At 51.1% G+C, this 9,935-nt stretch overlaps 1 protein-coding gene across 1 annotated transcript; it reads right to left on the reverse strand.

Annotated features, from left to right (window-relative positions):
• Positions 1-5,386: 5,386 nt before the first annotated feature.
• On the reverse strand, positions 5,387-8,808 carry LOC102817188 (chromosome unknown open reading frame, human C1orf159). The gene is made up of 8 exons (XM_006871757.1): positions 8,737-8,808; positions 7,951-8,026; positions 7,270-7,371; positions 7,078-7,143; positions 6,742-6,876; positions 6,585-6,610; positions 6,465-6,495; positions 5,387-5,484 (listed from the first exon to the last, which is right to left on the reverse strand). Exons 1-8 carry the CDS (start codon positions 8,806-8,808, stop codon positions 5,387-5,389), a joined length of 606 nt encoding a protein of 201 aa, XP_006871819.1.
• Positions 8,809-9,935: the final 1,127 nt, after the last annotated feature.

Genomic DNA, 9,935 nt, shown 5'->3' on the forward strand with positions numbered 1-9,935 from the left:
ATAATTCTGCTCTGTTACATGGGTCACCTTGAGAAAAAAAACAAAAGTCAAGTTGACCTTAAATGACATGAATGGAGTAAAGCTTTCAAGACCTTCATTTGCTGATATGGCACAGCTCAAAATGAGAGGAAACAGCTGCAGATATCCATTAATAATTGGAACATGGAATGTAAAAAGCATGAATCTAAGAAAACTGGAAATTGCCAAAAATAAAATGGGATTCATAAAGACTGATATCCTAGGCATTAGTGAGCTGAAATGAAGTGGTATTGATCACTTTGAGTCAGACAATAATATGGTTTATTATGCTGGGAACTACTAATGAAAGAAGAATGGCATTACATTAATCATTAAAAAGAATATTTAAAGATCTATCTTGAAGTTCAAGTTCTGTCTGTGATAGAATAATATCTATATACTTAAAATGAAGACCACTATTGTTAAAATTTATGTGCCAATCACTAAAGCCAGTGATGATGAAATTGAAGAATTCTATCAACTTCTTCAGTCTGAAATTGATCACACATGCAATCAAGACGCATTAATAATTACTGGTGAATGCAAAGTTTGAAACAAAGACAAAGCATCACTAGCTGGAAAATATGGCTTTAGTGATAAAAATGATGTTGGAGATCGCAAGACAGAATTCTGCAAGACCAACAACTTATTAACAACATAAAAGGCAACTTGGACCTCACCAGATGAAGATACACAGAAATCAAATTGACTACATCTGTGGGAAGAGACAGTGGAAAAGCTCCATATCATCAGCCAAAACAAGGTCAGGGGCAGACTGTGGAACAGACCATCGATTGCTTATATGCAAGTTCAGGCTGAAGTGGAAGAAAATGAAAACAAGTCCACGAGACTGAAAATATGATCAAGTATTATTGTTGTTAAGTGCCGCCAAGTCAGTTCTGACTCAAACCTATATAGGGTTTGCAAAGAGCAGCTGGTGAGTTTGAACCACCAACCTTTTGATTCAAACTGACCTTTATCCTGCAGTGCCCCACCTGAATTTAGAGACCATTTGATGCATTAGACACTAATGACCGGAGACCAGAGTGTTGTGGGATGAATAAGAGGCAGTTGTTTGAACAGAACAAGGGAATACTAACGGTTTAAAATCACGAACAGTGTAACCTAGGGTTGAATCCTTTCACCATATTGATTCAAACTGTCTATTGGGAAGCTGGATTATATATTATACACGATTGGAGGAAGACTTGTTAGACAACCTGCGATATGCAGACAGCACAACTTTACTTGCTGGAAGTTAAGAGGGAAGGCTTAATACTTATTGATAAAGATAAAAAACCATTGCCTTCAATATGGATTGCACCTAAATTTGAAAAGAAAAATCCTTACAACTGGACCAATAAATAACAGAGAAAAGATTGGAGTTGTCAAAGACTTCATTTTGCTTGATCCACCATCAATGCTATGGAAGCAGCAGTTAAGAAATCAAAGGATGTATTTTTATTGTATTAGGCAAATCTGCTGCAAAAGACCTCTGTATAGTTTAAGAGCAAAATGTCATTTTGAGGACTAAGACATGACTGACCCAAGCGATAGTATTTTCAATCACCTGATATGAATGTGAAAGTGGACAATGAATATGGAAGACCGTAAAATAATCTCTGGCACTTTGAGAACTATGGTGTTGAAGAATACTGAAACTAGTAATGGATTGCCTTAAGAACAAATTTGTTTTGGAAAAAGTAGAGCCAGAATGTTCCTTATAAGAAAGAGAGAATGGCAAGACTTTGTCTCTCATACTTTGGACATGTTATTAGAAGGGATGAATTCCTGGAAGACATCATGCTTTGAAATGTGGAGGGTCAGCGAGAAAGAGGAAGACTCCCAAGGAGATGGATTGATAGTGGCCAATAACAATGGACTCAAACAATCGTGAGAATGGTGCAGGATCGGGCAGTGTTTCATTCTGTGGAACGCAGTGTCACTAAGCTTTGAAACGGACTCAATGGCCCCTGAAAACACAAATTCTAAGCAAATAATCTGAGATAATGGACTATATGAACACTAGCAAATGAGCTGAAAAAGTGGTCTATTTGAAGAAGGATGTGGCATCAGGTTTGGAGGAAGACTCATTACAACCTGCGATATGCAGGCGATAGATACAACCTTGCTGGCTGAAAGCAAAGAGAACTTGAAGCGCTTACTGGGAAGCTCAAAGGCCTTCAGTAGGGATTTCACCTGAACATAAAGAAAATAACAATCCTCACAACCGGACCAATAAGCAACATCAGGATAAATATTTTGTTTTAAACATTTTGTGAAACATTTTGTTTTACTTGGATCCACAATCAACACCCATAGAAGCAGCAGTCAAGAAATCAAACTACGTATTAATTGGGCAAATCTACTGCAAAAGACTGCTTTAATGTGTTAAAGAGCAAAGCTGTCACTTTGAGGACTTAAGGTGTGCCTTACCCAAGTTATGGAATTTTCAATCATCTCACATGCATGCGTAAGGAAGACAGAACTGATATATTTGATTTATGGTGTTAGTAAATATGGTATATACCACAGACTGCCAGAAAAACTAACAAATGTGTTTCATAATAAATACAGCCAGAACATTCCTTAGGATGGTGGATGGTGAGACTTCTATCTCACATATTTCCGCCAAGTTATTAGGCGGGACAAGTCCCTGGAGAAAGACACAAGGGAGGATTAACACAGTAGATGCAACACTGGGCTCAGATATAACAATTGTGAGGATAGTTCAGGACCAGTGTTTCCTTCTGTTGTATATAGTAGGGTCGCTGGAGTCTGAACCAATTGGAGACCACCTAACAACAACTAATGAGGAGGATCGGAGTGTCTTGAGTGAGGTGGGTTCGGAAGGGAAGGGCTTCACGTCAGGTGCAGGCCAGTGAGCCCAGGTCTGAGACTCTGCCACTGAGCTCAATGGATGAGAGGGGCTGAGTGTGGGGAAGAGTGATCGTGGGGCCAGAGTTTGGGGGACACAGTCCAGACGGAATCAGCCATTAGGTGGTGGCAGAGGATGGGCTTTTACCCGGGAAGAGAGACTCTGTGGAGGATGCACACTCAGTCAGCAACCTGACTGTTCTCAGCCAAGCATGGTTTTGCAGTTGCCATCTTCTGTGGGTACCTCCCTCCCCAAAGCAGACCTGTGTGTTAGAGGGGTCTGAGTTAGAGCCAGCAGCTGCAAGTGTCACTGGGCTCACTGGAAGGCAGTGATGCTGTAGACCAAGTAGCATTCTGGCTGGGGCCATCAGATTGCACCCAGTGAGGTAGAATCGAGGGCAACTCTTGGGGTGCCAACTGGCATGGGTGGGGCTATGGTGACCTTCCCTTGTCAGGGTGAGGGCTCCTGGGGGAGACAGGACAGAAGCCCTCCTGGGACCTCCTTGCCCCATTTGGGCTCTGCTTTCTTCAATGACATAGACTGGCCGCTCTCGGGCCTCCTCCTCCCTGCATTAAAGGTTGAAAGCTTCCTCCTGAAGGCCGCCCAGGAAGGGTTTGCCTATCTAGTCTAAGTTTCCTTCTCTCATGCTTTGGCTCCTGGCCCACCCAACTGAACTTTAGGTGTCCAGTCCCTCTGTGGAGGTGGCCCTTGGGGGTGGGGACAAGAGAGCGGGGTGTGCGTTTAGGTCCTGGGAGAAGTGGGAGTGGAAGCTGCAGGTGGCCATTGCCTCCAGGGGGTTTCAAGTCCTAGATCCCAGATGACCTAGGCATGCGCAGGAGAGCCACCAGTGAAGCTCCTATAACGTTGCTCATTCAGGTTCACTTGGTGGGAGGGGCTCCCATGCTGAGAACTGTGGACTAGAGATGACACTGTCTCAAGGGAAGGGGGCTGCATGCCAGTAGGGGAAGGGGAGGGGGTTTGCACTGACAAGACCTTCTGATCCCAGCATATGGGGTGGTGCGCTGTTTGGGTCCCTTGGTGGTAGGCAGGACCAGGGCTGGACCAGGGGTTCCCAGGCATCATCTTCCCTCTTTTCATGGCAGCCCCCTGTGAGGAGAGTAGAACTACCTCATAGAGTTTTCAAGGTTGAGATCTTTGGGAAGCACACTGCCAGGCCCGTCTTCTGAGGCACCTCTGGGTCATTCAAACTGCTAACCTGTCCAGCCAAGCACTTCGCTATTCTCACCACCAAGGGTCACCCTTTGTCAGACAGACAGCAACTCACAATAAACCCCACCCCCCTCATTTAAGAAGGACAGAAAAGCTTCCTATAGTTTTGACAGCGGTTTTAAGATGGCATGCCTGTCTTTGCACCTGGATGACACATAGTTTACTCCTGGGAAACAAGTGCATAGCAAAGTGACGATATAAAAATAAAACTCTCTAGATGACTGTCACAGAGTCCTGGTGTGGCACTGTACGATAAGCAGTCGACCGCAAAGTCGGTTTGAACCACAAGGTTGTCAGTTCAAACTCACTAGCAGCTCCTCGGAAACCCTATACAGGGTTGCTGTGAGTCGGAACCAACTCGATGGCACTTAATGACAACAGATGGCTGTCACAGTGCAGAGAACTCTGATATCCCCGGACTTGAAGTGCCAGCTTTGAGGTGACCAAAGAATCCCAGAGCCCAGAGACTGGGCAGGGCCTTGAGGGATCCCCAGCAGGCAGGGACCCATGACCAGGATGCTGCCCAGGGAACGTTCAGGACACCAGAAACATTCCATGTAGTGGCCACAGAAAACGTGGTCATGAGATTTTAGGTGCAGGAATGCTGAGTGAAAACATGGTACCTGCCACTGTCCCAGACAGATGAGGGACCCTGGCCCGAGGTGAGGGATCAGAGGGAGGGGATCCAACACACCTTGTGGTAAGCTGTTTCCATATAACACATATCTGCTGGAGCCTGAGGAGGCCTCACACCCACATCAGCAGTTCAGCGTCTCACCACCCCCCAGTTCCCCCCAGGCCCTATACCTCCAAGGCAGCCAGGGCTAGTGAGGCTGGAGTCTCATGCCCCCTTGGGGCACAGTGAAGTATCTGGGCATGAAGTAGTTGGAACCTTGGGTCTGCTGGCCGGAGTGTAAGGACAGTGTGGGAGTCTGCCATCGCCAATTCCAGCCCCACCTGCCTGGCTCAGCGCTACCCATTGCTGGGGGGGGCCCGAGTTCCTCTAACTCTTCAGGGGCTCACCCGCCTGCTGCCCAGGTCTGTGTCCAGCCTTCAGGCCACCACCTGGCCTTCGCAGTGAAGCCCACTCCCCATCATTCCACCTGAGTAATAGAATAGAAAAGACGGATTCCAGGGAGTTACAGCTGGGTTCCCTCATGGTATCTGCTGCTGGCAGAGCCAGCTCTGAGAACAGGGCACAGTCCAGGCACCCCCAGGCCTCAGGGCTTATCCTGGTCCACTCGCTGGCTGGTCTCTGGTTTAGACGCTGCTGACTCGGGCCTCCACTGAGGAGATAGCTGCAGCACCTACTGGCTTGTCAGGGGGTCGTTCGCGCCTCACGTAACGTGGCTTCCGCACTAAAATGAACCAGAGAGGGCTTGGGTCAGGGCCAGGTGAGGCAAGTCAGCAGGGTAGTGTGGGCAGGATTCCTATTCACTCCCACTGAGTTGACTTGTGAATAGGCCCACCCTTCCTAAGGTGGAGAGGACAGAGGACAGATGGAGGCCAAGTGCCTATAGGCATGGAGATGGGAGTCGTGAAGCCACCAGAAGCTGGAAGAAGGAAGGGAGGATCTTTCTCCTAGAGCCTCCTGAGGGAGCAGGGCCTGGCTGACACCCGGATTTTAGCCTCCTGGCCTTTAGAACTGTGAAGCTGTCTTAAGCAGAGTGTGCGCATGCCCAGCAGCCCCAGGTACCTCGGAGGCTTAGATTCAAGGTGCTGTAGGCTGGGCTGGTTTTGAGACTTGGGAAGCATGGTTACAGCGGGGTTTTGTTCTGGAGCATATACCCAGTGGGCTCTGCTCACTCCAGTGGAACCTAGTTGAATGGGGTCGGCACTCCTAGGGGTGAAGCAAGCAGGCCTAACTCCCTGAGAAATTTCCGCTGCTCCATTTGAAACCTCTAACCTGCTCTAGATATACTAACCAGCCACCTTTGTTCCTAAAGAACAAGACTTGTTGTCTGTCCCCTATCCCCAGCCCACTGCACACGGGCTGAGAACTTGGGTTCTGAGGGCCTGGTCTGAACTCTGCTCTGTGTCCAGCACTGTGTGATTCCAGTATGAGTGGGCCAGTGCCTTTCTGTGCTGGGACAGGCCCTGGTGTGGCCACAGCTGGCATGGCACCCATGAGGGCTTTCCTTCTCGCATCATAAGCTCAGTGTCACAGGAGCACATGGGAGACAAAAGAGCCCTCAGCTGATCATGGAAAGGGGCCAAGTGAAGATGCTGCCCTGCAGGGCTTTAAAAGCCAAAGGGGACACTGCTGAGGGGACTTGTGTTAACCAGGGATGTGACTCCCAGAGATGGGGATGGGCAGAGGTGAGCTGTGTGACATTACCTGAAGACTGCAACGGGTGGATCATCGCAGCCTTGAGGAGAAAGAAAGGCACAGTGAGTGACAGGGCTGGCCGCAGGGATGGGCGCAGGCATGGGCAGCTGGAGTCGGGTGGCTACTTACGGCTTCACTGGGCTGCAGGGCTGGGGCTGTGGGGGGAGAGAGCGCTGCTGGCCGAACGGTCCACGAGGTGGTCTTCGAGGCCACCCCACGTCCTGCCTGGCAGTATCCTCAGCTGACCGCCCTCCTCCCGCCCGTGCCGCCCCGATGAGGGACACACCTTCGTTCCTTCTGTAGCAGATGTTGGAGAGCTTACTGGTGCGCTTGAGGTAGAAGAACATGGTCACAGATAGGATGAGGCCGGAGCTGATGAAGAGTGTCCCCAGGAAGAGCGAGGCAACCACCCGGGACCCCTCTGCAGCAGAGCAAGGGTCAGTCCTCCGGGCCTGGGACCCCACTGGCTCCCCATTTTCCCCCATACAGGAGTTGGATGAGGATGGGCCTGCCTGGGACCAGCTCCAGCAATGGCCCCGGGCCCCCATAACCCTCCCCACACCTTGCACACCAAGCACAGCTGAAGCTATGAACTCCTGTGTGTGGAGGTTGGGTGACTCACCAGGACCTGGCAGCCCAGGCGTCCCTGTGCTCTTGTTTGTGGGGAAGGGGTCAGCCCGGCTAGAGGCTGTGAAGAGAGTGGAGGTGTCAGAACTGCATGGCAGGCAGGGAGAGGTCAGGGCCTCGAGACTGCCACAGTAGGACCAGGACTGGGGGGCAGGAAGCTTGGGGGGCTGAGCTGATGATAACTTACGGCTTCTGCACTCGGAGCTGTTGGTGGCAGTGGCCGGATAGGTGGCGTTGCGGCATTGGAGGCAGCTGACGCTCCCATCCTCAGCCCTGTGCCTGTAGCAACCTGCACCAGGAGGGGGCGGGGCCCGTAGGGGTGTCTCAGTCCTTAAGTTCTGGATGTGTAGGGTGCTGCTCCACAGGCCCTGCCCGGCACCCTCCACTTGGCCTCACCCCAGCATCCTCAAGCTCTGCATACGCTCCTTGTGGCTGGGCTGCACCTGCTCCCAGCCTTGCAGCTTCTCTGTGGACAGGCCCGTCTGCCAACTCCGAGTCCCCAGGCCTCAGCCCCAAGCCCCTCCAAATGCCCCCAGGCTGCTCAGTCTCCATGCAGATGCCATGTGGAGGCTTGAGAGCTCTGGGCACGCTGGTCTCTAGGCTTGTGTCCTACCCCTTCCTGTGGACCCTTCCTCACCTGACAGACCTCCTCTCTGCATGCCTGCTCCTCTCCACACTGTGTGGCCTCCCTCCCTCCCCCAAGTCTGCTGTCACCCTCCATGAAGCCTCAGGAGGAAATCCAATGTTCCTCTTCTTCAGACACCTTTCACCTGTCTGACTGCGGACCATGCCAACTCCCCCGCCCTCCAAGTGCCTGGGCGTAGTGTGAGGGGCCACCCTGACACACAGGCTTGCTGGGGCTACTTACCTGGACCGCACAGGCTTGTGCCAGGGCAAGTGGCATTGACATCTGCCACCTCCACACAACACTCGGGCTGCTGGACCTGGGAGGGTGTGGAGTAGAGGGAGCGGTGAGGACACCTCGCTGCCACACAGCACCCGGATAGAGCCACAGGCACTGCGGCATTTTGGTTGATATCCTGACTGGGTGTTGGGTTTGGTGCCTGGCCCCAGAGAGCAGTGAGGGGCACCTGGGGGACCTGAGGCATGGAGGAGCCATGTCTGTGATGGAGCCCTGACCAGGCACAGCAGAGTCTTGTGGCAGTCCTGGCTAACCAAGCGAGGGAAGGCCCTCTCCGGACTGCAGCTCTCCAGGGTGGATGGTGGACGTACTGCCATAAGACACGTCCCAGTCCTGGGGCTGTACCATGGCAGAGGTGCACTGCTGCCCGCTTGGGGAGCAAAGGCTGGGTGCACAGTGGTTGGCACCAGCTTGGAGAGCAGTCCTTCAGAGATCCCTACCCAATGCCAACCCCCCTCAGGACGAGTCTACCCAAGGATTGGCAGTTGGTGGACTCTCATCAACCCTGGGGGCAGCTGTCAAGGCCCCATGTTGGTCACAGCAGTTTCTGCTTGGTTGAGAGATTAGTTTGAGGCCAAAAAAGTACCTGCCATATGCTGTGCCCCATTAGCCACTGCTTTGGTGCTAAGACAAACTTGAAGCACTGTCCTGGGACTCTGGGGAGTCAGTGACTGTTGGGGTGAGGGTTTGGGCAAGGACCCAAACCTCACGTTACACATCTGGGTCACCTACCACACTTTCTGTGGAAGTGCTGGTGACTTCCACCAGGACTCCGGCCAGTAGGAAGACGTGAGGAAGTGCCATGTCCCAGTACAGCGTCTGCAACACAGAGGGGCACTGTGGGCTGTGGTGAAGGGTGGCCTGCAGGGACCCTACTCTGCCCACTGCTGCTCAAGATGACCTGCTGGTCCCATGACTGGGGCCTCTGGGGCGACTAGGAGATGTGTCCACCTGGGCTCTGTGGAGTCCTACATACTGTGGTTTGAGATCAGAACAGGTGAGGCCCACTGTGGGAGATGGGAAGGGGAATAGGGGAGTCACCAGGTGCAGGACAGAATTCCCTCCTTCCTCCAACAGCTTTCAGCTCATCCTCCATGATGTGGAAGTAGGGCTGAGCAGAGGAGTAACTGGGATGGTCAAGAGGTTTGCTTCCCAATAAGTTAGTTTAGTATTTAAGCTCAGTGTTATGGTCTGACTTGTATCCTTTAACCCCCCCAGGACCTGTGAACATGACCCTCTTTGGAAACAGGGTCTCTGAAGATGTTGTTAGCGAACAGTGTTAACTGTTAATCAGAGTTAACCCTACTGGAGTAGTGTGGGCCTTAATCCCATCTGGGTGCTGTCCTTAGAGAGAAAAGGCAAGAGAGAGGCAGAGGACAGATGGCAGAGATTGCTGGCCATCACTAACAGCAGGTAGAGAGGTCTGGAACAGATTGTCCTCAGAAACTCAGAAGGAATCGACAAAACCGACTGATACCCTGGTCATGGGCTTCCAGCCTCCAGAAGAATGAGAGCAAACTTCCATTCTTTGAAGCCCCCACTTGATGGCGCCCAAGGAACTCAGACATGCCCACCTTCACAAGAGGAAAGCCACAGAGCTGCCCTACTACTCAAAGTACCAGGGGGCTTCAAAAAGTTAGCGGAAAGCCGAATGAACAGGTAATGGAATTCTGAAGCCCCTTTGTAAGTGCTGTGTCAGCGGACATTTTAACAAGCTTCTGGTAACTGGCAAGGTGGTCACCATAATTATAATCTCTCCCAAACACAGCTGGCTCAATATTTTAACACATAAAGGTTATCTCTAGAGAGGCTTTCTGGGATGAAATTTCAAACCCAATGAAAGCACATGGAGCAGAGCAGCACACATCTGAAATTGTTCTAGGTCCTGAAGATGCCACTAGACACAGTATGGATGGACATCCTTGCTGTGG

This window comes from Chrysochloris asiatica, unplaced genomic scaffold, assembly GCF_000296735.1.
Source record: "Chrysochloris asiatica unplaced genomic scaffold, ChrAsi1.0 scaffold00173, whole genome shotgun sequence".
Taxonomy (NCBI): domain Eukaryota; kingdom Metazoa; phylum Chordata; class Mammalia; order Afrosoricida; family Chrysochloridae; genus Chrysochloris; species Chrysochloris asiatica.

Coding starts and splice junctions, on each gene's coding strand:
- LOC102817188 (XM_006871757.1), bottom strand. CDS start 8,808: ATGGCACTTCCTCACGTCTTCCTACTGGCCGGAGTCCTGGTGGAAGTC. Junction 6,611..6,741: donor CTGCTACAGAAGGAACGAAG/GTGTGTCCCTCA, acceptor CTCCCCCCACAG/CCCCAGCCCTGCAGCCCAGT. Junction 6,496..6,584: donor CCCTGCAGCCCAGTGAAGCC/GTAAGTAGCCAC, acceptor TTTCTCCTCAAG/GCTGCGATGATCCACCCGTT.